At 44.1% G+C, this 27,730-nt stretch overlaps 1 protein-coding gene across 2 annotated transcripts; it reads left to right on the top strand.

Moving 5' to 3' along the window:
- The first annotated feature begins 3,079 nt into the window (after nucleotides 1-3,079).
- LOC144125445 (uncharacterized) lies at nucleotides 3,080-25,332 on the top strand. Of its 2 annotated transcripts, XM_077658818.1 has the most exons (4): nucleotides 3,080-4,394; nucleotides 11,021-11,107; nucleotides 21,011-21,062; nucleotides 23,465-25,332. In XM_077658818.1, exons 1-4 carry the CDS (start codon nucleotides 3,334-3,336, stop codon nucleotides 23,960-23,962), a joined length of 1,698 nt encoding a protein of 565 aa, XP_077514944.1. In that variant the 5' UTR covers nucleotides 3,080-3,333; the 3' UTR covers nucleotides 23,963-25,332. The 2 variants fall into 2 exon arrangements, with proteins under 2 accessions (XP_077514944.1, XP_077514945.1); XM_077658819.1 differs by lacking the exon at nucleotides 11,021-11,107.
- Nucleotides 25,333-27,730: the final 2,398 nt, after the last annotated feature.

Below are 27,730 nucleotides of genomic sequence, written 5' to 3' on the forward strand. Positions count from 1 at the left end.
GAGAATATGTGGAGGACGTCCTCGGCTGAGGTCTCCCAATCACTATCTCCACTTCTTGTAGGAACCGTTCTTGAACATTCGACAGATGACAGATTTAGCGAATGGTATGAGCGGACGAGGCGATGTTGGCGCGGTCATGGTGCCTATATAAATGCGTTATTTACTATAGCCGCTCATTCTTGCCCTGTTAAGCGAAGCTTACAAACACGTACGGTAGATTGAGATAGGGGGCGACGCTAGCAGATATGTAGTGTGAATTGCTGCCACGTATCCACCCGTTTTCCAATGGGTACAAGTTTTTCCCTGGCTAGGTGCTCGGCCTCTCTGGAGAAAATGCGTGGAAAAAAAACAAAAACGCGCTAGCCCTATGGCATTCTTAGGCTAAACTGCAAATCATCATCAAAAGATTGATTGAGTGCGACGACCGCTCGTATAATAAAGGCGGAGAGAACTCAGCAACAGTGAGAGAGCAACAACGTTCGCAGCTGCTGCGAGCGACGTGCACTCTGCAGGCGCCGCCTCCAGGTCGGCCGTGGCGCAACGAACAGCCAGCCGCTCAGTCGACGATACGACGACGCTTGAGACGTTTGCCTGTTCGCCTCCAGATGACGCGGTAGTCTGCAGACATCCAAACTTTAGTCAAATGCCGCGTGTTTCAAAAAACGGTACATCGATATTGTGTTTCCACCGTAGCGTTTATATATATTATATACATCCGCACCGCATGCGCGAGGTACGGGGTTCGATCCCCAGTGCCGCCGGGTACCCACCGGCAATACAATAGATTTGGCGCTTAGATTCTCAGGAGTGAAATGCTTGAAAAATGGGTACTTGGCCCTACCTTGTGTCACGGAAATACCTTGGGCCATGACGCCCTTTGGCCAACGCTGCCCAAGCGCCATTAAATCTCATCGCCATCATATTGTTTCTTTTTTTAAGGTGCCGTGAACGGCGTCAGGAGCAGTCGGTAGCGGTTCCATCGTTTGATTTTGCACAGTATGTGGAGCATACGCAGCCGCAATCTACAGCAAGTATATGTAACGCTGGTACCCGGGAAAACAGCGAAGAAAAACAACAAAAACTTGCGGGGTTCATAACCACATTCTTAAAGAGAAAAATGCGACAGCATTTAGGTTGTCTGCTGTGGTGTCTACAACGAGTGTCTAATGCTCTTCTTGAGTGTCTAATGTTCAATTTTTTGGAGGTGGGCCGCCTTCCAAATTTTTGGGGGTCCTCACATTTTCAACTTTGGCGGTATCCTGTGATTGATACACTCGTGGTCACGCGGTGTTGATGACGTCACGACCCTCTCAGTCGCATGAATGGATCGCAGCTCCATGGCCCTCATACCCCTGCTGGCGCAGTGGTGTAGCAGTTAAGCGATACGCCACTGCCCTGGCAGGGGGTTGTTTGAAACAGCGGTGGGGCTTATGAGACTCAGGTTGCTCTTCCCGAGCTCCCCAAGGCTCATGCGCAGTGCCACGGTGGGCAGGGTGGCAACTGCATTGAATTTGGCAACGGTGGGCAGTTTGCTCACAATCCGGTGTGTAGGTTGCCACCTTCCACGTTTGCTAGGTTGTGATCACGTCACAAGGTCAATGACCTCACTCGAAAGAGAGGGCCGAGTCGGGCTGGTTGGTTCATGTTGAGGGGTACGACGCAACAGCACTGACGGAGTGGATGGAAGAGGAGACCAGCGCATGTGTCTGTCTCCTCTTCCGCCCCGTCCGTCAGCGCGCTGTTTCGTCGTACCGTTCACCTCTCTCGACCACAGGCAATTTCGTGGGAAATTTCAAGATTTGCGGTGCTCTCTGATTGGTCAGTCGGAGTCACGTGACCCTGATAACGTCATCAAGGAATTCAATATGCAGGAAATTTTGTTGGGGAGAAGCCGAAAATTTTTTGTAAACAGCAACTACAGCATAAATGTTATCGCATTAAAAGAGAAACGACAGACAAGACTTAAGTACAAAGCTGGGTCAAACACTGACTCTCAGCTGTGTGTTATAGTTAACTATAACTCCGTTTCATACTTAATGTGCAGCGCTGTGAAAGTTACGGAAGTAATCCGCATGAAATAAAAAAGGGATGCGTGTTACTCCGCGGTTGTTTTGAAGCCGTGTGGTCTAAGGAACGAGAAAGCGAAAGCGTGTCGTCAGCATTAAGAGCGCATTTAATCAAGCCAATTACAAATGCATGGTGTAACAAGCCTGCAGGTGCAGCAGTTATTATTTAGCGCTCACCACAAGGAATGCATTACTTTTTGATCGCGTTTGTAGACAGCGCAAAGAAGAGCACTAGCTTTTAGAGCGTTGCATACATCAGTATGAAACAGTCATGCGTGCATGGAGGAGGAGGAAAACATTTTTTGGCAGTCTTAAATTAAACGCCTAGGTGGGAGCGATGGGGCAAGGTAAGATACAGTGTTACTGTTCCAGGTCGGTGTGGGAGAGGGAGGGCAGTGCGTTGAATATCACCTAGTCTTTCTTGTATCCCCGATTCGCGTTATGACACCGCCATAAAATGCTCACTTTCGCCATTTGAAGAGCCCGCACATTTTAAGGAAATAAATGCAGTATAATTATCGTAGTTTTAAATACAGCTAAGACCTTTATAGGGGTTGCGAAAAAATGACACGCTTTTTTTTTATTCTAGGGCGAAGAAGCGAGAGCAATAAATGCAACGCTTTTCTGCGCCGATACCGGGCATTCCTGATTAGTCTCTCTAAAAATGGCGGCGTTGCAGAAGTGAGCTAGAAGCGCTGCAAAAAGCAATAGGTTTTGTTAGTTGAAGTTTTTTGAAACTAAATTATTAACTTTAAAATGTGCTGGTAAAAAAAGTTTGTACATTTAAAGAATAGCATATACAGAGAAATGTTGAAAGGTTTTTGAAACATGTTTGTTGCCTGCCCTGTAATTGTTGACATAGACAGAGAACGGCGAAAACAAGCGATGCCTAAGAACAAAACCATTCGTGCAACTGCAATGGATTGCTTAAAAATGGATGGCAAATTTGCTTGCGGCTATGAGAAAATTTTCGCGTGTTCTGTTTTCAAAGCTGGCAACATGAAGCATAATTTCCCACAAGGCAACACATGGTCGCCATTTTTGTCTGGAGTGGGCTAGGCGAAGTAACTCAACGGGATTGTTGAAGTGTTAGATTGCTGTCACGAATTTTTAGCGCCTTGCACGGCGTGTGCTCGCTGTTCGCTATGAACGTCAATAATTATAATGGCTGTAAAGTTTAGAGTACTTCGTCCGAGGTAGGATTGGTAAAATATCCACTCGGAGGTGAAAAAAAAAAGAGAAACACTCCCTCTGTCGGGAGGTAATCATGGCCGACAAAATCTGTGGTGATGGCATTGGGAACAGTACTGGAAGATTGTATAACGCCGAGGTAGACTTAATAACACCGACTACAATGTACGGCAGTAGCCCCGGCGAGCCGAGGACGTTGGTGCAATCTGTGGATGCCGCGGGTCCGAAAAAGAAGCCGACGTCGTTTCAAATCACCAGCGTCACTGTGCAAGGGTCCCGGCTAAGCAACGACGGCGGTGACGAGAGCGCCGACGACTTGGACGAGAGCCACACGGAGGACCTGAGCTCCGACGTCCTGGATTGCTCCAAGACGACCGACACGGAGCAGTTGTCACCGACGGAGGAGAACGGCAGCAGCGCGGCGACAGTGCCGGCGCCGCCCGCCCCCGCGGAGGCTGTGGCTGAGCCGGTGACGGCGGCCAGTGCGCCCAGCGATCCTGTGCCGTCGGTCGGCCTGGCCGCGGTGACTGTGTCCCCGGCTGTGGTTGCCGGCGCCGCGGGCACGCTGGCCATCGTGGCCGGCGCGCCCGCGGCGCCCAGCGCTACCGAGGGCCCCATCAACCCCGACCACTGGCAACGGCGCTTCAAGGTGGTCAAGATCGTCAGCTCGGAGCCCTTCGGCCGGGGCCGCTGGCTGTGCATGGACTTCGTCGACCCGCCTGCAATGCAGGGTGACGCCAAGGCCGGTGAGGAGCGCGAGAGCGGAACTGCCGCCGCGGACCTGCCGCCGGCCGTGTCCAACGAGGCAGTGGCACACGTGTACGAAATTCCCGTCGGCCAGACGTACCCGACAAACAGCCAACAGAGCGGGCCTCTGTACGGCATCATTTTGCCAGTGTCTGCGGGCGGGCAGGGGGCCTCGCCCCTGGGCGTGCTCCAGCCGATCGCCGAGCAGGCGACAGCAGCCGAGCAGCCCGCACCGGTCGCCCCGCCGCCGCAGGCGGCAGCGGTGGCACCGGCACCCGTGGCCGAACAGCCGCTGCCGCCGGTTCCAGCGGCGGCGGACGCCGCAGCTCAGGCCGCCGAGCCCGTTCCTGAGAACGCCAACAAGTCTGCCACGGAGGAAGACTCCGAGAGGTTCGTTCCCACGTTTGTTGCCCCCTGCAGTTTGCGCGGCGCCGGTCACGTCGGCGTGACTCATCCGATCAACCAGCCATCGCGGCTCCAACGCGTAGCGCAAACGTGTGTGAGGTCAACTGATAACGCATGGCTTCCCGCGATTTCGTTAACTGCACTGCTGACTGCGTCTCGAAATGCTTGTGAGGCGCCCCACAGTTGTGCACAGTCAACAAAGACTTGTTTGCCACCGTATGGCGTGCTGTCATACTCTGTCACAGCCTTGTGCCAAGACAAAGCTAGCCTTGAAGTCAGCATTACTACGTTTTGACGTTGTCCGTTATTTTTGCACATTTGACGCGAATAGCCAAATAAGTCCATCCAGTGCCAAATTGTATATTGGATGCTCATTTTTAAAAATTCTTGAAAAGGTGCCCAGGGGTGCCTCTTAAAACTGCTTAGTAAACGTTCTCTTCCCTCGTTTGTTACATGGTCACCATGGCTTCAGAAATTACGTTAGCTTTTGCAAAACATCAGGATCATTGTGTTTACTTATGTGTTAGTGACATTGTGAGAATGTAATAGTTGACACTATAACAGCATTAATTTGGAAGTGTAATCTGCAAGTTCTAGTTCGAAGCAGAGTAGAAATGGCCCAAAAACTCAAGGCTAGAATGGCTAGGATCAATTTCGCGACCTCCAGACATGTATAGGAAGCCATTTAAGTTCATCACTTTCAATGTCAATGTGCATGTGCACTGCATGCGTGTCAGTGAAATGCCGTATGGTGTGTGAGCAGTGCGGAGACCCAGCTTGATCGCATTTCTCTGATGCTTTTTCCTGACTCACTGAAGTGTTGAGGGATTTTACTGAGTTGCTGATTTGTTTGAATATTAATGGGCTGTCATAGGAACATGATAGTACTTGCTTACTATGGAACTATGTTGTTAGCTACTCTGAGAAATTAAGTTGGATTACATGTGGCACTTGTGCTCTGCAGTGCTAGTACTTGCCACCTATGGTCATGACCTGTCGAGTGTTGGTCAGGTGCAGTAATTTTTATTACGAGGGAGTTTAAAGCCTGCCTGCCGGTTTGGAATAGTGTGCCGCATGAGTTGCATTTTCTTAGTACCTTTTTTTTATGGTAGTGATGTTTCTCTTGGGAATGGCTGTTTGCCTGGGAAAAAACCAGTTCCTCAGTGCTGTGCTGCAGCAGCTCAGAGATGGGACAAAAATTACATGCAGTAGGATTACGTTAAATCAAGGTTTGGCTACACAGCATCTGGTGTGGTTTTCGAATTGATTTCCATTACCTTAAGGAAGAGGTGTGCCAGTTTTCGTGCAGGTTGATGTCATCTATTTAGTTCAACTTGCACATCAATTACAATATTAGACCACATTCAGTAGTTAGCGCCGTGGTGCTGACACAGCTGCACAGAATTGCTTTTGCAGCAGTTTTATCTTTCAAGATTGAAAACGTGTGCTTCAGATAGTAATCTCATTCTTTATTGCTTACCTACAGAACACCACCGCGAAAGTTAAGTTTTTGGCATTTCCATGCAGTCGCCCTGTATTATCAGCACATTGTAATGTAGTTTGCAGTAGTGCATACACGCGGTGAATTGCCTCTCGATATTATCTAGTTTGCTGTTGTAGCAAGGGATGCGATTTCAAGCTTATTGTTTTCGGCTCTGTTTGCTCAGGCTAGTGAGTACTGTTTGCTCAGGCTAGTGAGTATCGATGGGGACATTACACTGGGCTGCTACTTTCAGAACACAGTGCCTTGCTGAAAGACTTTGCAAGCAAATTAATTGTGAAACAGGCACATCACATGTGCAGAAATTAATGGAGGTACATTAGACATCTCATTTATATATGTTACACATACTAAATATATGCTTGAGCGAACCAAGGGACAATGTAGTTCATTTCCTTTGTTTAGCTATTATAGTTAGTAGAGGCAGAATATGTGGCGTTTTTTGCTCCAGTGCCTGTCTGCGTCAGTGAAAATATTTTTTCAGCAGTGTAAGTGTTGCTGGGTAATGAATAATTGAATTGTGAGGTGGAAAATTATATTTTAACTCGTTAGCATCACTGTTATGCATGTTTTATTATTTTTTTGTAGCATGTCTCTTTTTTTTTTTAAGTTCTAGCAGAAAAGGTATTTGCTGCAACTTACCTGCAGGCATGGACAGAAGGGTTGTGCTTTTTATTTATTTTTCGACAAAAAAAACTGCCTTTCATAGCGGTTACTGTGCATTGCCCTGTTTGGAAACTTGGCTACAGCTGGCACGTTAAGTCAGGTGCTGGCATATTCTGGGTTTACATTGTTTTTAAAGCTTTCCAGAAGGCCATCACTCTGTTATCTATTCATGTTCTCTGGCTTTGCTGGGTTCTTGCATTGGACTGCTTTGTTTGGTTGGGGGATTTGATTATTTTTATGCAAAGAAATGTGGTGATGGTGGTGGTATGAAAAAAATCTTCAGCTCTGGTGGCATTGCACCTTGTTCATACTGGCTATATCGGTGCTATGGTTTGCATGCTATGCTAATGCATGCTCTTTTGCACTGTGTATAACCTTCTCATTGGGAGATTTGGAGTTTGATGTCTTGGGAGAGCCTGCAAAAAGTAGTAATGGTCTTTGGCATATAATTAAGCAAATGCTGCATGGTACGCAAGCTTCTTCAAAATGATCTAGCCTCACTTTACTGATTTTCAGTTGGACTGGTATACCTAGGGCTAGGAATAATTCAATTTTATATTTTAACGCAATCTCTAAAAAATATAAAATAGCATGCTTATTTACAAAACACTAGTACACAATCTCTTGTCACAGGTTTTTGAACAGTTCAAGCCTAATTGTGATTCTCATTTATTTTCTTGTCTGCTTAATTTCTGTTATTATCAGCTAGGTATCAACTGAGTTCCTTGTTTAGCCAAGGTGAAAAATTTTGATTGCGGCCATCTTCAGTTTAAAACACAAATTTTGATGCCCTTCTGCCACTCATTATTAGCCCATGAAATCATGTATTGATTCATCAAAACCTTGTATTTAAATTTTAATACCTTTAGAGGGCAAGCGGTAATTCTTTGTTCTAACGCGATAGCGTTAAGGGTCCTGTTTAGTGGAAAACGTGGCATCCCCAGAGAGGCACCCGAGGTGGCAGGTTGGCCACCTAGGTTATGTGACCTTGTGGCACCATCACAACCTGCCCAAAAGAGAGGTTGCTCGGGAGGAGGGTTTCGCAAGCCCGACCGGTGGCAGCGCCTCCCATCACAGGGCAGTGCTCGTCTCTGAGTATAAAGTAGGGAATGAGCTTGTCTGTGAAGTGATACGCGAAGAGGACCCTAGGCTGCTGCAGGGACCCATTAACGCTATCGCATTACAGCCTTAAGGGAGGCACGGGTCTTGAAATGGAAATTTTTATTATTAGAGATATCATAATGAAATTGTGTGTGTATGTATTTCTCCTCCCTGTTCTCAAAAATATAATTAGTCTCAGTATATGTCAGTCAGTTCTCATGTATGGGAAAATAACTCAAGCATAATTAAGTAACTTCTTTTGGGTATTAAGGCACTTTCCCTCGGCATTTTTTGGTTTAGACTGAAATGGAGCTGTAGCCAAAGACCTACCATGCAGAGCTGTGCTACTTATATTGTTATTTTGATACATAATTATATAGAAATGTTCAATTACGTTGAAGCACCGTAATTATGAAATATGATTAGATGACATTATATTTCACAAAATTTGATATGTTTGACTCAGCCATGAAAAAATAGCATAGGTCCACAGTTAAGTTCTTTCTGAATTCAACATTGAAATTTCACCATGAAAACGTAACAAAAACTTCTGCAAGGCTAGTCATGTTGCCAGAAAAATGCGAAATTGAGAAAATCACATTTGAAGCGCGCTCTGTATTCATTTGAAGGCTGTTGTAGAGTCCTCAGAAAATGGTGGAATGCAGACATTCTAAGAGGATTTTACTGTAGCTAGTAACACCAGGATTTAGGAAATCGTGCCAGCTTTCGAAAAAGACCAAGATGGCGGCCAAGGGAGACACCGTTGCGGGAAGCGACAGGTGTGAAGTTCTGCCACATTTTGCTCTGAACTCAAAATTTTGGCGCTTAGGAGGTGTCACATATAAAGACTTTATAGTAGTTGGAGGCTGAATGATACTTTGAAACTCCTGACGTATTTACTTTAGACTATATTAAATACAAATATGCCATTTTTGAAAAATTCAAAATTTTCTAATCTTTTTTTACCATTTCAAGACCAGTGTCTCCCACTAATGCAGAGTCTGTGTCCCCTCAAGTTTTTGAGTTAGATTGCACCACATTCCTAGTAGTCCCTGTTCTCGAGTGCAACACTGTTTTTCAAAATACCAAGTAGAAATATTTTAAAACAGCAGTAACAGCAAACCGGAAGTGAAACTCTGTTCATGGCCAGAGACGATGCTCAGGTTATCGTAGCTATGACGTCACAGGCGTTATTGGAAACACTCGTACGCTCTTTCAATAGCTGAAATAGCAGTTCGAAATGACTCCTTTCATAAAATGTCTAAGACGACCTAATGCATGCCTCAAATTTTGTTATTCATGTGGGGGGCTCGCAATAACATGTGATTTATGTGATTTACTTCAAATCAGTTTGTGCAGGAATGAATTACTGCATGACTCCCAAACCTGATGGAAATTATCAGAATGAAATGGAACACCTACTGTAAAGGTTTAATTTGAATACAAGAATCTCGAAAAGCCCCAGAGTTGCCCTTTAAGCATTCATCATTTACATTGTAGTAGAATGCTGTGGTCTTTTGTCGTTCTAGTCAGATATGATGTCTCTGCCAGTGTCGTACTCATATGAACCAACACAGAGGCTTTATGTTAGTATTTTTTTTCCATGAGAGACTAATTTGATTTGATATTAAAAGCATCGCTTATGAAAAGTTAGTAGAATGGCACCTCACTAAAGTAAAATTCAAAAAATCACTCATTACTTCATATTTGCATTCTATGTAAAAGGAAATGAAATGCTAAAATTCCAGTAGCATACGCATTACCCAAGTAGTCATTGCTTTCAGTCCCGACATTACCTGCACCTCGTATTTGAAGACATCAAGCAAGCAGATCTGCACTTTGGATTGATTATGCTCATAATTTAAAGTCAGATGCACACATTTATTCTCCATTCCGCACCTAGATGACTCCTAAAGGTGCATTATGAGTTTATACATTTATGAGCATCCTCTTTCCGAGAGTTTACTGCCACCACGGCATGTGTAATGGGGATTATCAGGCATTGACTTTACACTAAGCTATCATGGCTGTCAACTTGTACGGTAATTTTTTAGTTTTGCTGCACTGAGGATTGTGGAAAAAATAATTTGCAATTTATTATTGCACAGTGGGAATATTGATATACTTGGTCGCTGAAAGAAAGTAGTAGTATTACTAGTGCAGATCTTATATCGGCTGTTAGGAGTATTGTTCTTCCTTAGTGTAGCTGGGCACATCATGTTATTACCCTGTGTGAAGAATTTTTCCAGGAGCATAAATTATTATTATCAACAGTATGAACATATAAAAAGGTCACGAGGAGCACTCATCATTCGTTGTAATATGCAGTTGCATTTGGGGAGGGCAGACGCTGTTGCCAAAATCATCTTATCATAACATGTATCATTCATGATGACTGCACGCAGGCGTTTCTCAAGTTCAGTCACTCATTTCACCTTAAATTTCCTTTCACCCTCGAGCCTTCATAGGAACAATTGGTAAAAATTGTAGCTTAAGCAGTGTCTGAAAACAACGAACCACTTGCTATTTTCATCTCATTGAAGCATGCTGTTCAAGTTTGTTGGTCAGTCTCACTTGTGGATTCTGATCTCAACTTTTTGTTCACCTTTCCATTTAGAGTAGGCTCCATTTCTTGCAACATTCAGCTGTATGAACTCTACGCCCTGAATTAGTTTTTGCTGTTTAGTCACTTTGGCTGATCCAGGGGATTGTTTATTATGCACCTGTCGATTTCTGATGCACTTTATAAGTTGTATCTATCACCATTTTCTATTAATATGTGAGCACATAAGCCGGGGAGAGATTGAAATAAAATAAGCTGCCCTGTCTAGGCTAGAAAACTGTGTAGGCGTTGTTTTTTCTCTTGGTGTGGAGGTTTGATTGTTTGGAGAGTAGTTGTGGCTGGGCTTGTTCACTGTGGATGTCGATGCACTCTGCTTGGGTTGCACTCCTGGGTGAGTGCAGTGTTTTGTGGGAGCATTGCCCTGTCATTCTGGCTGGAGGCTGGCTGCATTTTCCAGCAGCCCCGGTTTAATCTCCGCTCTGCTGCTTTGCTTGGCTTGTCTGGCTTCCTGCGTGTGGGTTGCTTGCTTAGTGCAAGGAGTGCGCTCCTGTTTCTCTCCACCCTTCTCCCAGTCTGTTGTGCTCGCTCCTCCTCATCTGCCTGCTGGGAACTTGACTTCTCCTCAGGAGTGTGCAGACTTGCTGTGAAGGCCTTAAATTTTTTCTTTCTTTTATTATCGCATTTCATTCACTGTTTGTCGGTGCTTGTGTGGGCAGTTTGAGGGCTGCTGCTGCCAACAGCCCCTCCTTTCGACCTGAGCGTGTATGTGTGCTCCTCAAGGTGTCCTGACCCAGTGGCGAGGGGTCCTTCCTCCCGGTTGCCCTTTGGCAAAGGTGCCCACAAGGCAAAGGTGCATGATTTGCTCCTGTAAGTATCCGTAGGTGCTAAACTGCCACAGCTGTAGTGCTGTGCTCATGTGCATGATGGTAGTTAGTGTCTGGTAGAGACGTAATACAATGAGAGTTTAGGGTTGCTCTGACTGACAGACAACCTTGAAGAACTGGTAATGTGTGCAGTCTTGCTTCATGGTAAACCATGCAGGCAAAGGTCACCATGCTATCTAGTGACGTGTCTATATATGTGGTGGTTCCACTTAATTTCTGCGCATGTTATATTGCTGAAGACTTCCGCCTGTATCAAGGTGACTCACATGGCCACAGTATATTGCTGCTTCTAATATCTTACAGTAGATGGTCCAAGGGGGTACAATAGGGTTTTCTTTTTTGTGTTGGTTGTTCAAGATGAGTTTCGTTCAGTTATGCATGCTTTCCTTACACTAGCTGCCACAAGTGACAACACTTGCAGGGCTTGAAGGCTGCCATTAATATTTATTGTTGTAATCAGTGTGCAGAAAGAGTAACATGGGTTAAATTACTTAATCACTCCTCCAACCCGAAAAAGCCTCGTTCTTGTCTTTACTAGGTGATTGCAGGAAACATTTCTATGCCAAATAAAAATTTGCCCTTTTCGTTTCTTATGGACACCTTATGGACACCAGTATTGATATCCTTTAAACTTCCCTAGGTTGAGCGCTCATATTATTGTCTGGCTTGTCAACCTGAGTAAAATTGCCAGTTTGCATTTGAATCTTGGAATAAAGATTGCAACAGGAAATTCTCCCTCTCCAGAAAATGTCCAGATGATCTGTGTATCCGTGCTGCGCGTGGGGTTTTTCTGCAGTCTATGCTTACAATGAAAGAACTTGCTATTAGACGGGTTTGCAATTACTTGAGCATAAAAGGCAAGTTTTATTGTTACAAAGAGTAGTCTTAGTGATATGGGAGCCAAGAAATGGATTCACAAACTCTGCAATAGCCCAGCCTCGTAAAAACATATTTGAAAGGTCCCAGCAATAAGATTACTGCCTTGCCGTGCATGCATGTGAACGCAGCAAGCATGCTGGCATGGTTGAAAATCAAGTAGCACTTTGAAAAAAACACTGTTGTATGTTAAAGGAATCTATACCAGCAGTATAGGTTCAGCATATCTTGCAAATGCATGTCACTTAATGTCAATCACAGGTGTGCGAAGTAGTGGTTGGCTAATTTGGCTAACTATAAATGAAATGGGTGTTTTGAACAACAGAAGATTAAAAAGCTCATGCGACTATGCAGGTGTAGTTGTTAGTCACCAAAGAATGCATCCGGATTTCTGGTCACAGGGCTATCAAGGCCTTGCAAACTGCCACTGCATTTGTGGAAGTGTTATCACGCAAGTTTGGGAATGTTGTCAACGTGCAGCTTCCTGCCAGAGAACTTAGAAGAACACAGAGAAAGTGTCCAGGGCATGTTCTGCTCACTGAAGAGTTTCTGTAAGCAATAGGTACACCAGGATTGTGAGGCATGCTATTGCAGCAGAGGAATTTGGACTAGCTTTGTCTACTTGCAGTTTTTCACGCCTACCGAAATCTCGCTGCACGAGCTTTTTCAAATTTGGTCGCCATTGCACTGAGGCTGCTGTGGCCAGGGATAAAATGTGCAAAGTCATGCTGAGCAGCAGAATGCTATAGCTAGTGAACTACTCTGGCCGGTCACTATTCCTTCTTAGTAAGGATTTTATGCACAGTCAATTGTTATTGGCTAGCTAGAAGCAGGCAAGAGTGGTATGGTATTTGAATCAGCATGATGAGTTTATTCATGTGTGAACAATTTAATGTCTTTTCAGTACTTTCTTCCTTCAGTCCTTCAAAAGCATGCCATAAACTGTGGGAGTCAGGTGTTTGCTTGTGAATGCTTGCATAATTAGTTGATCAAGTAGTGTCAGTAGTCGCTTCTTATGTTATGACTAAATCAATGATATTGCATAATTGGATCCCTTTTGCCTGTTTCAACGCTGGCAGAAGTGACCCTTGTGGTATAATCATGGTTGTGCTACGTTTCTGTGAATGCAATTTGTATTATTCTGCGAGTCCATATAAACTTAAGAAATTGAGAGAGCAGCATGATGTGACATTGTGTGTCATCCTGTTGCAGGTGATATTGCCTGATAATGTAACATGTGCAGACATTATTACTGTATTTACAATTTAATCAGTCACTTTTATTAGCCATTGGCTACTAGGACGAAATGCTACGCTAGGCATGCAATATGAGTGTTTTCGCAATTTTAGATTTGCCACTTTTGGACACCTATTCTGGGAAGTATTGAAAGAGAAACAGATTTAATATTTACCTTTAATTTGAACTCGGACATTGGCAGACTTACAAGTCGACGCATGTTTTGAAATTTAAAATATATAAAATGAATGTACCATTTCAGGACTGCAATTTTGTTATATTAGTACTTTGAAACACTATGAATAGTGTGGTTGAAATATGCTGGGCGTTTTAAGCCCAGCATATTTCAGTCACACTATTTATATTGTTTCAAATTAAAGCCCAGCATATTTCAGACACAACATTCAGACCTAAAGGGCCTTTTTTTATTTACTTCTTTTTTTTTTTCAAATTATTATTATGTTAGTTATAGATATGAGCATGGTAACAGGAAGGTCGGAAATGCTGGTTGTGACGTTTTTATCAGGAATTGTAAATTTAAAGTGTCTAAAATATTATGGATTTTAAGAGTGCGAGAAGTTTGCCTAATGTATTAAACGTGTTCCTACTTTTATACAGGAGTTCCTATGGGGTGCGTGTTGATTATATCAACAATATTTTCAATTTTTATATAAGTGAGGTGATCTTTTGGCACTGTATTGCCCTCTTTATAAGAATGGCAGCCATTTTTTTTATAGTCTTCGCGAAACTAGACAATGCAGAGATGTTCAGAATAGAATATTACTCATTAATGCCTGGTTCTTTTTGTAATTTGTAAATGCCTTATTCCAGTTTGCGTGTTTTCTTAAAGGGAGTTTGAGGAGAAATAGAAGTTGCCTGCATCGACAGGATACCGCATTCTGTTCACAAAGAGGCCACTCTTGCTGAAAATGGAGCTTTTATAGGTTAGAAAAAAAAAAAATTCACAGGGACACTTAATTGCTTTGTGTTGGCAGTAGCCCTTGATGCTGTTGCCGTCTTTACCGAAAGTGACATCACTTCGTCCGGTGATGCCACTTATCTCCACCCAATGAGAATTATCCGGTGTGGTGACCTCAGTTGCCTTCAGCCAACGGGTGACATTTATGACCAATGACGCATTTTTTTCCCCGTTGAGGCTTTTAATGCTATCGCATTAAAACAGAATGCAGCTGTCGCCATCTCTGGCTGATTTGACAAGTGTGAGCATCGACAGCGATTTTTTGGGGGATCACCGAGGCTATGCAACTCCGTCATTCACTTCAAAATGGTAGCAACCTGTCTTTTTTGGTAAGGACGTCATTAGTTTGAATCGACTAATGGGAAGACTTAAATCCTATTTTCTCGGGGATAAATCTGCCTCTTGATGCCGGACAAACGTCAACACACTCAGAAGGAGCCAGAGGATCAATTTTTACTGAGAATAATAATTGAATGGAGTCGTCCTCAGTGTCCTTTTAATCATAGAGAAGCAAACTGCATGTCTGCAGGTCGTTTTTGTTGCATTGGAAAAATCAGCGCTAGACTAAAGCAACATGGAGTACACACGGGCGAAATGCGATGAAACTAGCTTGCATGGTGTACTTGGGCAGCTGTAGAAGTAGCAAGCACTTATTCCTTTGCCAACTAATAAAGTGTTACTGTTCTAAGTGCTTTAACAATGGTAGAACTGAAGGCAGTCCTGCTTCTCGTCTAGACTATGTAGAATAACACTGTATAAAATTTGCTGGCATTATACACTTTGCTGCGGAAAGCTTTCCTCTCGTGATGTCGTTGTACACTGCAAAAATTGTGAAGAATTCTCCCCGTGATTGAATAAGCCGACACCGGTGATTTGATGTCCTGCCACACCCTGGCTTTTCTGCGCAGATATGTCATTGTCTTTGTCTTCAATTGTCTGTGTTTGCCATGTAACGACCATGCACGTTCCATTGGTGTTTTAGACAAATCCAGTTTCTTTTGAATTCCTTCGAAGACTTCCTTTGTCTCATTTTATGAGCTTCTTTTTATCCATTGGGACCTGCTGTTTAAGGAACACCGTCATTATAGATTGCTTTCTTCTTTTATAGGTCATTTCCATCTTTGTCTTTTTTGTCTTCCTCGCATTTTTGTTCCTCTTATCCACAGAACATCTTCATTGTCATCCCCACTCAGTGCACCGACACCGCTTCAGTCACCATCTTCCGGAGGGGCATAGGACCCTACTTCCAGTGGTCCCGCCATAGAGTGTTGAAATCCTATTACCACTTTAAGAAAATAATTAAACCCTATCATGCATACTGCCCTCTTATGAGGACGCATATTAATTGTACGGTAAAATTCTTCCATTTACTTGCAGCATGTCATGGTAATCCATTTGCTTGCATGGTGATTCTAATTCATTCATTCATTCATTCATAAAATAAAATAAAATAGGATATATGTGTCCTCATATGAGTCCCATACACATCAGGAGGTTGGGCAGGGTGCCTAGTTTTTGGAGTGTGAAAAAACGTAAAACTATGACTGTGTGGTATTTATCTTCTACCACTGAAATTATGGAATGTCATAGAGTGGAAAAATGACCCATAATGGAATGCTGTATTTTATGTGATACGCAAGTAAATACCTCTCTCCGCACTCAGTCTGAAGGATTATTGCGAAGCAGATGATGTACTAGAACGACAGTGTTATTATTTTATAGTGGCACCTCCAGTTAGAATGAGGAATCTTTTCTTTACCTATCAAATCTCTGCAAGGAAGATGCAACACTGCCTCCACATGTATTTGAAAAGAAAACCACTGGAGAAATCCTTCTGAAGGTTGAGTTACTGCGTGCATGGCTGCTAGACAGTGCCCACTATGATGCTAAATAAGCAAGACTTCCTTTCTTACCAATCACAATTACTTAGGACCAAAAAATGTGCTGTATCATATATGATATACTGTAAGGTAAGGGTTAATGAGTTCTTGTGTAAAATCAGATCACTCACTCTTTCTTCCCAAAAAAGTTGTTAAAAGGTTGTCCACCCTGCAGAACTTATTGAAGCAACACAGAACTGTTAGGTTACTAAAAATTTTCTGTGAGAATTTTTCGTGCAAAATCTAAAGACTGTGAGGCTATCCACAGAAACGAAGTGTTTATGGCACTTGACAAAAACTAGCTGGGAAAGTATTAAACTGGGAATAAGTGACTCAATTGTCTCATTAGTGATTCATTCAGTGATTGCAAGGCTGCCAAATTTTGTGACCACCAGTGCACATATTTCTCAGTAGCCTGTGTGAACTGGCCTAGAAAGTAGCATTTGCACCATTATGACTGTCTTGTAAAGTGGCCACATGGGTAAAGTAATGCTGGCTGGCATTGTGTGTCACAGAGTAAAGTGTTGATGTTGAAAGGCCATGTTCTCAAAAATACTACAGGCATAGTGTGTACAGTGGACTTACGATAATTTGATCTGGAACGAGTCTGAAAAATTTGTTCGAATTAAGGGGAGTTCAAATTAACAGAAGCATTATTGATTTTTATGGGCTTGATTCTTAACTGTTTGATGCTTGATTTTGACAGGTATAAAACATCACTTTGTATGAACTGGCTGTTTGAATTAAGTGAGTTTGGATTAATGGCAGTCCACTATATACAAAGAAGCTGTTAATGCAGAGTGTAAACTAGGGAGGCAAGAATTTGAAGAATAACAAATCCTATGAATGCTTGAGGGTATTTCTACTAGTTTGTCATTATGTATTTGGTGGCCTTGTTTTGTTTAAAAGAGTGCCATAACCTGGTTCAGCAGCATTTCTTTTTAGCTTTTGCTTTAGCTTTTGGAAAAGCCTCATGAATATTAAACTCTAGTTTAACAATTTTATATTTTTTTAGTGTGTGAGCTTGAAAAGGAGCACCTTCTAATTTTGAACTAGGCATTTCAAAATGTGGAACAAAAAAATGAGGGACCCTTCGTACAATTGGTGCTACTAAAGGACAGTTTGAAAGCAACCTGGATCTAGAGCGGATAAGAATTTTCATGCATTGTGTGTGGGCAGTTCTTGCAGTTTGGCAGCAAGGCTTTCTGAATGTCATTCCAGCAGAGCAAGTGAAGTATAGAAATGTGAGGCACCGTAGGTGCGTAGGGAGGAGGGCCTTATTCTTCCTGCTAGCATGCTTGAAGGTTAGGCAATTCAGCTTGAGCTGTGCGAAAAGGGTATGGTGCTGCCAAAGGATCTTTTTCCGAACTCTGACTAAAGCTGATGCTTCGACAGCGCTCCTGACTGGTGTTCGTAGATTTTGGTTTTGACTGTATTCACCTTACATTGATGGCTCCAATTGTCTATGTGCGATTATAGAGAGCATTGTGAATTGTAGCTTTCCTTCAATAATATACAACGCTGCCATGGATGACATAAATGGATGAGATTTCTTGAGTGTTGGCCCATGGGAAAGAAAGTCCAAGAAATACATGGTTCAAATGGGACACCCATTTCCCCGGCCCCCGCTTCCCCCTTTAAAACTGTCCCCTCCAAGAGCAACCCGTAAGTCTGCCCCTGTGCCAGCATCTGTGTTTACATGCTGTTCTGCCAGTGTTCCTTATGTGCATTGTTTCACAAGTTTGACTTCGATGCACCTTGTTTATGTTCTACTGATTTTTTGTGAGTTCATCTTAAGGCTGTCCTCGTGTCCTCATTGACAAAGTTTTGTTCATGGACTTCTTTGCTCAAAGATTTCTGCACCGTTACAGTGGATTTCTAGGATTGCTGGTGCTTGTTGTCTTGCTATATGCTGGCTGCTGTAGAAACAATAGTTACTTGACAGTGTCTATCATTGGAACTGCAACTTGTGTTGACCTCATATCTCAGGAAGCTGTTTCTGCTTTATGAATGGGTGACTGCGAGGTGGTTTGACAATTGCTTTCTGTTCTTTTAATTATACATATGTGTTTACTGGACAATGAAGGCCTGCTTCTTCCAAGAAACATATCTTTTCTGCAGAAGGTTAGATGGAGATCAATGCAAGCAGTTTCTTTGTTCAGGGCAGAAAGAGAAGGCTATTTAACCAGCTGCTGCAGCTTGAAACAGCAGTAGAATGAAAATTAATTTTATTCCTAATGAGGAATTGGAAGTTTACGGTAAATTTAACTTGCAGTTAATAATGGAATTTGAAAACATTTGTTGCGAACATAGTAAGTCAGAGCTAGGCGCAGTGTTTTCATAGATGTAAAACTAATATTTAATGCGAACAATACTGCTTTTCTTTCCTCAAATGTATTCAAAGATAAGGAAAGAAATGTAATTTTTGCTGAACTGATGAACTGATTGAAGGTTTTGTGTTTTTCTCAGTATCAGCTATTGATTGGCGCAATTGACGAGGCTCCGCTTACAGTGGAAAATCATGTGCAACAATGCATAAGCGTTAAATTCCACATTGCATTCCATCTGTGCATTTCTAAATCTGATTGGGCCCCATCTAGACCAACTTTTTTCAAACTGTCATACTTGGCAAAGCAGTGTCTAGTATTTAAAAAAACTATAAAATGTTGCGTGCTGTACAATCATTAAGCATGCAACAGTTCAGGAAGTTTTCTGCAGTCAGTTGTGATGTTCAGTACGATTGTGTTAGACTGGTTCAGGTTACTGCATTGCACTGCTTAAGGGATTTCCTTTACATGTGTGGCAACACTCAGTAATGCCTGCACTTTGGGGTATTTTTTGTACCCTTTTGGTCCGAAAGCTGCTGTGACTTGTGTGTAGCTTGTCAGTACTGTTGTTCATGTCACATTCCTTTACGTCTTGTCATATGTCAGAAAAATGCTTGCACTTGTGATTGATATGCCACTTTCATCTAGTACTGAACACTGCTTTGGCATTGAGATGTACACATAGCTGAAAGTGTTGAGATACAGCATGCAGGCACATTTAGTGCACTTCCCAGCAATGTGTTTTCAGGATTTTCTGTCCCGAGTTGGCTTTTGCTTGTCGGCAGGGCAAATCGTGGTAGTTTATCATACCGTTTCCTCTTTTCATGGGCTATAGCATGGGCATTGTCGCGACTGGCACTCTTTCAGTAGAGATTGATCGCTTGAGGTGACACGAGAGCATGGTATCTGTCACTGCTTCTACGGTGCACCCTTGAGAACGTAGTGAGCTCAGACCTTCATCCCCAGCACATTGTTCCAAGCGATGAGCATGTTTACCAGCTCAGGCGGCTGCTGTTGGAGGCGCCCTATAGGAACCGATCACATGTATCCGCGCGAAAGCTTTCCCGTGGAGTCCCGTTTGTGGCGACACGCGTTGCGTTCATTTTGGGCTCGTCTCGTCTCCTGCTGTTTTTCTCCGCGACGGCTTATATATGGGTGACTGCGTCTTCTCTGCGCCAGTCTTTTCACCGGCGGCGTTCTCCTCGGAAAGTGGCGAAACCGAGTGCCGCCGCCGTCGCTTTGCACGCCGCTGTGTCGTCACTCACGTGTAGCGCGCGGTTTGTTTACGGTTGCCGGGGGCGGCTGCTGTGGCCTCGATCTTGCCACCCCCCTCCCGCACACTCGCTGCTGCTACGGCGGCGCGCGCAGGGAGCCGCAGCTGGTCGTCTGCGCCCCTCCTCCTCGGGGGCTTCCCCTTCGCCCCGGCCGGGAACCGGATCGAACTGGAACGTCGGTGGCAGTGCATCAAAGCCCGCTCGCTGCAGCAACGATGGTTCCTACCGGCGGTCGGCGGCAGGCTGTGCCCGCGTCCCTTCGTTTATTCCTGGATCTGCGGGGGCGGTCCGGCTGACACAGCGACAGCCGAGGCTTTTGATAGCTTTCCGATCGGGGAGGAAAAGAGGAACGCGCGGGGCAGCAGCAGCTCTTGCTTTCCGACCACGGCGCTCGAACCTCGAATGAGTCGCGGCGAGGTGGTCTCAGCGGCGGCCCCGTTCGCCGCGGGATATCTCGCCGCCGATCCCGTGTACAGCATCGTCCGCCAGTTCATTGGGTAAGCGCTGCCCGTGCCCGACGAGGTTTCTTACCTTACTTATCGCGCTCGTCCCCCCCCCCCCCCCCCTCTCTCTCCACTCTCTCGGGACGTGAGGTGCTGCGCTCTGCCCGCGGCTGGGCAGCTGCGGCTCTTCCTATCTCCGGCCGTGTAGCGGTCTCTTTCGAAACCTCCTCTCGTCGTCCGCAATGGCTGGGATCGCGCCCTTACGGTATTTCTCCCGACCGACACGCGCTGGCGAGCGTCACAGGCGCGCATGCGTGCTCTATGGTGTTCGCTATGAGATCGCGTAGCAGCGTGTATTTCAGAGCTGCCTGTGCTCCGAAACGACTCATCGGCGAATTCTGCTTGTCCACGCCCTTATCAGTGACGCCCGTGCAGCTGTTCTGTCGAAAACTGCTTCAACGAGGCCGTCTGCCTCTGCGATGACGTTTGGCTCAAATGCAAATAATCAGTGAAGCTGTGTACATGTCTGGGAACGGTGGAATGTGTCGGAAGTATGTAACAGGAGATGTTTTAATGCCACACCCATTGAATCTTCCAAGTGGATGCATGTGGTCTTGTGACACAGAACCCTTACTGGCAAGACAGACACTTAAGGCATTTCAATCATGACAGCTATAACCTGCAGAGAGACATATTTAAATGTAGACGCTATGAATTTAATATACATAAACTGAGCACTGTGGCTGTATTATCTGATAATGATTACGTGGTCGTGACTTACATGCTGTCCGTGTGAGCCAGTTTTCTGTCATTGCATATTTAAAAATACAATGCGAATTCTGGGCTTATTATGCATTTTTTTCCTTTGCAGCACATCAGCTGGGAGCACAGTGGCGATAGACAACAAAATCGAACAGGCCATGGTAAGCAGCACTTCTTGAAAGCGTTATCACGAGTGCCACTTTCATTCAGTGTACTCGTAGAAAATGCCAATTATTCATGCCTGTTATATTTCTTTTCATTTGTACCAGACAGTTGTTTTCACTACGTTACACTGATGTCTGTGGGAAAACCATGATATCAGTAGCACTGCACATTTTCATCTCAACTGGTATAGTGCTTCAAACCATCATGACATTTTGTGTTAAAATATATTTGATTTAGCTTAATTGCACAAGGTCTCCTGGCTTCAGAGCATTTTGCTTTGTCTGTGGGAGCTCCACTCTTGACACTGCAGTCAAATTCAGTCATACCGAAATTTGAAAAACAAATTTATAGGTGAAGCTACCCAAGAAATGGTAGAGGAGTTGGCAATCGATTCTCCTTATGTAGGGGTTATTACCCTCAGATCATTTTTGTTTAATAAGAAGAAGCAGTTTTGTGGCTTTAATAATTTACATGTACAGTTGGCAGGAAAAGTTTATGGGATGCATGCTCTCAAGAACAAACTTATTTTATCATTACCTCACTACCCAGTCATCTAGTATTGGCACAGTGAATGGCTCAGTGTAGTTTTTTTTTTTCCTAGTAAAAAAATCGGGGGGTAGGGTGGCTTCCATCTTGTTTACAAATAAATAGGCTGCTCCCTACTTACAAAGGGGGTCGCACCATTATTGCCCTAGCTGCCCATGTGGCAGCACAACTTGTGTTCACCTGCCATGGCACATTCCCTAGTTGTGTGAAGCAGAGCCTTTAGGATGTTGCTGCAGAACTTGGGCAGCTTTTCTGAGGATCTGAGGAACTGTGGCCATCAATGCACGCTTTTTGTCGAGTAGCTCTTTATAAAAGCTGACATTTCAGCTTATCATGCAGTTTAGCAGTTTTTAAGCATGAAATGCTCAGGTATTAATTAGCCTTACCTCACTGTGAGAGGATTCAGAGAGATTCTATGATCCAGTAGAAGCCATTGGCATCTAATAGAAGCCGTTGTTATTCAATAGATCTCTCGAGAATCCTGAAGTATCCATATCGTTGAAGAAGGTGTGATAATTGATTGCAAAATTCAAAAATTTATTTCTTGCAAAATAAACATCCATGCTCAATTATTTTAGTTCAGTCAATACTACACATATTTAAAAATATTGGTGTAAATTTTCGGGGTTCTGATGGCAGCAGCTACTTTGTAAAGGTACTGTCGGCCGCAAAAGTTTGCGGGATCTGCGATGCGTGGCGGGGCGGAGCGAAAATGCATTGCTATGCCATCTGTCATCACAGAGCATGCTGTCGAGGCTCACTCACAGTACTGCCGCAGTGGCTGTGCCGTGAGACTCGACACCGTGCTCTGTGACACCAGATGGCACAGTAATGGAGTTTCGCTCTGCCCCACCATGCATCGCAGATCCTGCTAACTTTTGCGGCCAACAGCACCTTTCTGAAAGCTGCATAGCATGGATATTGTTTTCCCAGTAACTGCACATCGGCACAAATGTTATTTTTATTCAGTTATTTTTCATTGTAGTTTAGTGTGCGTCATAGAAGCCTATCCTATATATCAAAAGTCCAGGCAAGGTTCAAGTTTCTTATCACAACAGAAGCTGAGAAACAAAAACATCCACACACACAGCTTGCGAGGTACCATCCCCCCTTAATACAATTTATGCTGCAGTTCAGTTTAGTGCCAGTCGAGAAGGCATGTGCATGCATCTTTGTCCTGCTGAAGGTTCCGCGTTAACAAGTACACTTCTTAGGCTTCTTTGTTCAGTTTATTTTTAGACTGACCTAAAGGAGTTGGCCAAACATTCATTACTTGTACATCGTAATGGATTTATACTTTTTGACAGCTTCTGTTTTACCCACATGTGGAATGTTTCTGCATTTTTATCATTTTGCTGTTCCTGCAAATGTAGGCTGCACTTCGTCAAAAAGAAAATGCTGCATGTATGCATTGTAAAGTTTGCATTTGAAGTTAAGGACAACGCAGCGAGCCATGGAAAGAAAAATGATAGGTGTAACGTTAAGAGATCGGAAGCGGGCAGAGTGGGTGAGGGAACGAACACGGGTTAATGACATCCTAGTCGAAATCAAGAGAAAGAAATGGGCTTGGGCAGGGCATGTAATGCGAAGGCAAGATAACCGCTGGTCCTTAAGGGTAACGGAGTGGATTCCAAGAGAAAGTAAGCGTAGCAGGGGGCGGCAGAAGGTTAGGTGGACGGATGAGATTAAGAAGTTTGCAGGCAAAGGGTGGATGCAGCTGGCAAAGGATAGGGTTAATTGGAGAGACATGGGAGAGGCCTTTGCCCTGCAGTGGGTGTAGTAAGGCTGATGATGATGATGATGAATAGTTTGGTCACGTACATATTGCTTTTCCCTCCTCTTCCTGCCAAAGGACTTAGTCAAGAGCCACCTCATGTTTGCTGTGCGTGAGGAGGTGGACGTGCTCAAGGAGAAGATAACTGAGCTCTTAGACCGGATAGCTCAGCTGGAGTATGAAAATGGGATCTTGCGTGCTGGTGCGTCACCTGAGACCCTAAGCTTATTAGCACAGCCTGCACAGCAGGTGCCAGCACCCCAGCAGCCAGTGCCTCAACCGCAGCAGACGCTAGCAGCAGTGGCAGCAGTGGCAGCGGCGGCAGCAGCAGCAGCTCAGCCGGTCGTGGTGCCACCTCAGCCGCAGGCGCCTGTTGCTGCAATGCAACCTATAGCTGTTCAACAGGCAGCAGTGCAACCGCAGGCTCCTCCTCCTCCTCAACTGGCTGCGGTCGTCCAGCAGCCGCAGCAGTTGCAACATCCACAGCAGCAGCCTTCACAATCATTGCCGCTACAGCCGCACCAACCACAGCAACAACAGCAACAAAAACAGCCCTTGCAACAGCCGCCCACGTAGCTTCCGTGTTAGTTGTACATAGGACAGTTTAACCAGGCAAGCGCCACTTGGTGGGGCGAAAAGGGATGCAAGACAAGGAAGAAGGACAAGCGTGCGTCTTATGTGAAGTGTCTTAGGTGTACATAGACAGCGTGGTTTTCCACAAGCTACTGGTGGGTGGAATAGTGACGACCAACCTGGTAGTAGCCGGACCGTGTTGCCTTCTCTTTCTCTCTCTTTCTTGGAAGTACGACGTGCTGTGATGAAAAAAAAAAGTTCTGTGGCACTCCTCCCCTCCCCCTTCTCCATCCTCGCCCTCCACACCCACCCTTTTTTTTTCTTGTCTTGCCACATTTCACTCTTTTCAGCCCAGTGTGCTGCGTTCATGTGTCAAGGAAAAGTACAGTTATCACCATTGTTTCTTGTTTTTCTTGACATTTGATACTTTCCGCTCATTCTGGCGCTGGCACTCGAGTCATCACCTTTATTTTTTTTTTACCTTGTCCCTTTCTTGTTGTGTAAAGAAAAGCAAAGTCTGGTCACATGCTGTATGCGTCCCAAGTGTGTGGTATTTGTGTGTGTGTGTGCTGAATTGATGCGAGACAATAAGTGTCAGTGTGTTTCGGAATGCTCACAGCAGTCAGTTTCACGCATTGCAACTGAACGGGCTTAAGTTTCTAGATAACTTGAGAGAAAAACAGTCTGGCATCCTTTTCAGAAAAGGCGTATTATACATGTTGGGCCTGTTTCTAGTTTCTTGGTAATATAAGCATAAGCGAGGTTTAAAAAAAAAGCATCCCGATAATAAGCAGTTCCTATCTTCCTGTCAATTTAGGATTTTCTGACCCAACTGCATAGTGTACTCAGCATGGGTTGTGTGTCCATTCCTTTTCCCACCAAGTTTGACAGATGGAAATCCTTGTTGAGCTCTCTCCGAGCTTTAGTCAAGTTCGCAATTTCACTTATGTGAAAGACACTAACGGGAACGCACTTTTAGTGAGTTTTACTGTATTTGGCCTTAATATGAAGACTCATTGCAGCATTAACATATTTTTTTTACTTCTGCAAAGCCTAGATTTTTTTTTTTCTACTGGTGTCTTTGACATGGTTGCTCTTGTAATGCCTGTACATAGGATGCAAAAGGTGAATAACTTATATGGCATTTCTACTGCTGTATTTAGCAATTTCTATGTCCGGGTCAATAAAGTGCATATTTTTGTTAGAGATGAGGCAAAACAAACACAATTGGCTTTGATGGCACTGCTTGGTTCATTAGGTATATCATGACCAACATTTACAGTATCCACTTGTGACGCTCTTTTACATATTTATTAGTTTTACTCAGCTGCTGCGGTTTCTCAAAAAATTAAAATGCTTTGAATAACGCTTTCTGTCCAACTTTCATTTGTACTATGGTTGCTTGGACTCGAAGGCTTGTTATATTTTGTAATTATGTGGGGAAGGACGTCCTTACTTGAAGACTTGACACATATGCCCACATATAAGTAATGAGTGCTTACTTGGCTGGTGGCTTGTTACTTTCCAGACATAGACATGCACAGAAATACATGTGGCAATAATTCACGGCAGCATCGTACAATGAGCTGAGGGCTGCAGAACCACTGTCTCATCGTGTTGCTCAGTTCTGAGTTTTGCAGAAAATTTAGTTTTTTCGGTAAGCAACTACACTGGCTATACATGCGCAAACGCAATCTGTCAGAAATCGCCTAAAAGGAGCTCGCAAGTCTAGCTAAGTGCAGAATGCATTCGGGGTCCGCATCTTCCGACCTAGCTATTTTGCGAATGAAGTATATTTTTCTAGTGCGGTTTCAGCAAAGAAGCTGCCAATGCTCGCTAAGTCTGAGCCATGCATCAGAATAGCTTTTTCAAAGCTTGGTAGAAGTCTTTGCGGTGGCTCACTGGTTAAGGCGCTCAGCTGCTGACCCAATAATAAATGTGGGTTCGATCCTGGCCGCGGCTGTCGCATTTTGATGGAGGCGAAATCCTAGAGGCTCGTGTACTGTGTGATGTCAGTGCACGCTAAGGAACCCCAGGTGGTTGAAATTTCCAGTGCCCTTAACTACAGCATCCTCATAGCCTGAGTTGCTTTGGGACGCTAAACCCCAGTAAACCAAACCAAATCAAAGTTTGGTAGGAATAAAATAAAAGAAAAAAAGCAGTTGTGGTTTATATATTGTTAGTTATTATTGAAAGATGTGTTAGAGGAACATCGCTTTTTGCAAGTCAGCACCACTGCGCTGTATCCTTATGCAATCTATTACCAGAGTTTTCATCAGTGCTTTTATCATTCATGCTATTTAATCTTGAAAATGGTGTACTAGCACAGCTCTGCTTCCCTGATGACGCAAGGTGACTGAACGGTGAGGTGGCGGCAACAGAGCAACGCTGAAAACGCGCCGCTCTATTTTTCAAGTCTCGTCTCTGCATGCCAGTATACCAGCGGCAGCAGTAGGCAACGACTGTCACCATCATGCGTCTCATCGCTAGGAGCATCGCTTCATGCGGTTACTGCTTTACACGTCTCCTGGTGTTTCTTGAGTGCTGCACTTGGTGATGCAGTTGCTTGTTCCAGTTGCCAGGGTGTATGTCTCAACATTTAAACTGTGATTAAGAAATTTTTCATGCCATAAATTATCCATTGGTTCTAGTGAACTAGTTCCTTCACGTTAACGCTGCAGTGAATGCATTGTGCCTTCCAGAACTGGATAATACAGTGGCAGAAACTGCATATTTCCCAATTTCCAGTTGTGCCCACTGATTGCAGATTGAGGATATGGAGTGTGCCATGTTCCCCTGCAAGAGAAGAGTGGTGCATTGGTGCTTTGAGGCAAACTCGTTTATCTAAACACAAAAGTAAGCTGAACAGTTTAGAGACCATTATTTAATTGCTTGTATACACAGTCAAAGAAACATACTGGAACTGTCATGGTGGCTCAGTTGTTATGGTGGCTACTGGTCAGAACGATGCGGGTTTGATCCCGGCCGCGGTGGTCACATTTCGATGGAGGCGAAATGCTAGAAGCCCATGTATTGTGTGATATCTGCGCGTGTTAAAGAACCCCAGGTGGTCGAAATTTTCCAGAGCCTTCCACTACAGCGTCCCTCATAGCCCGAGTTGCTTTGAGACGTTAAACCCCATTAACCAAACAAACTGGAAAGGGAAGCCATTTTACTTGAGTTCATTGTTTAACACAATGTGCATTGCCAGAAGAACATATAATTACGTAAATTTATACGCACTGACATTGTTCTGCCATGGCTAAAACAATGGTGAATTGTGAGTGGCCTTGCATGCAGTGTGTAATTAGAATTATTCTGCTTTCTCGGGTGCAAGAAGGTTGTGAGCAGTCTTCAGGACATATTGGGCAGAGACAAAAGAACAACAGTTGCAGAATGGGCTCAAAGTGAAGACAACCAAATTGTGGAAATGCACTGTGGCATTAATGAAAATATTATTCTGGATGCTTTAACGAGACACTAAAGGAGGAATTTTAAGTTCAGCTATATAGAAGATCAGTCTCCCAGGATTGCAAGTATGTGATTTTTACTGAGAGCAGAGTTCAGATAAGCCAGAAAACTATATAAAAGTGAGACTGCAGTGATATCTTTGGAGAATTTTGGCAACTGTATCAGGCAAGAAGATTCGATAGCTATGATTAACTCTCCACTGCCACGTGTAATACTATTTTGACGGAAAGTACCACCGAAATAAGAAAGCTATTCATTTCATAAGTGTTACACCTTGAAATCAATCTACTTGGAGCTTTA

This window comes from Amblyomma americanum, chromosome 3 (assembly GCF_052857255.1).
Source record: "Amblyomma americanum isolate KBUSLIRL-KWMA chromosome 3, ASM5285725v1, whole genome shotgun sequence".
In the NCBI taxonomy this organism is placed as follows: domain Eukaryota; kingdom Metazoa; phylum Arthropoda; class Arachnida; order Ixodida; family Ixodidae; genus Amblyomma; species Amblyomma americanum.